At 60.2% G+C, this 830-nt stretch overlaps 1 protein-coding gene across 1 annotated transcript in view; it reads left to right on the forward strand.

The window, feature by feature from the left end:
• Nucleotides 1–830, forward strand: part of RUNDC3A (RUN domain containing 3A) — an 11,119-nt gene that overhangs the window by 7,300 nt on the left and 2,989 nt on the right. The window contains exons 5-6 of the mRNA XM_015572513.1: nt 511–600; nt 714–824. Of these exons, the coding sequence (XP_015427999.1) occupies nt 511–600; nt 714–824 (201 nt within the window). The remainder of the gene's footprint in view (nt 1–510; nt 601–713; nt 825–830) is intronic.

The raw sequence follows: 830 nt of genomic DNA on the forward strand, positions 1-830 counted from the left end.
ATTCATTATCCCATCACTGCCCAGCACCAGACTCACACGTCTCTACCTTCAGACACACATCGGGACAAGTCCCACCATGTATCGTTTTACTTGTTGGCCTTGATCCGTGTCCCACAGCAGCCCTGCCTGTTGGGACTGCGGAGCTTCATTCTCTGCACTGGGCCCCAGGGCAGGGGCAGGACCTCGGGCGACATGTGCCAGTGGGGAATGGTGTGTTTCCTGGTTTAAGGATGGGGTGACTCAGTACTTGGCGGGAAACGGTAGCTCAGAAGACTGAGGAGAGTCTGTTCTCAGGGGACACACTCCCAATAGGTGGGAGACACAGGTGCTATTCCCAGGGGGCCCCAGTCTGAGGGAGACCAAGACCCACTCCTGAGGGATGAGCAGGAAGCAGATACCTCCTTCCTCTAAGAAAGGTTTGTGGTAAACCAACCAGAGAGATCCCGAGGGACGCGGGCTCCAGGGAGGGTGCTGCACCCTAAGTCCCTCCGCCCCCACCACTCCCCACAGGCGTTTCTATGACTCGGGAGCCATCATGCTGAGGGAGGAAGCCACCGTCCTCACGGGGATGCTGATAGGGCTGAGCGCCATAGACTTCAGGTGGGGCCTCGGTGTCGGGGCCAGCGCGGTGGCTGTGGTGGGGTGTCCCCACTCACGAATGTACACACCCCCAACCCTCATACCCACCCCATCCCCGTGGGTTCTGTTCCCAGCTTCTGCCTGAAGGGTGAAGTGCTGGATGGGAAGACCCCCGTGGTCATCGACTACACGCCCTACCTGAAGTTCACCCAGAGGTGCGGAGCGGGATGGCGGCGCCGGGCCGGGCAGAT

This window comes from Myotis davidii, unplaced genomic scaffold (genome assembly GCF_000327345.1).
Source record: "Myotis davidii unplaced genomic scaffold, ASM32734v1 scaffold109, whole genome shotgun sequence".
In the NCBI taxonomy this organism is placed as follows: Eukaryota; Metazoa; Chordata; class Mammalia; order Chiroptera; family Vespertilionidae; genus Myotis; species Myotis davidii.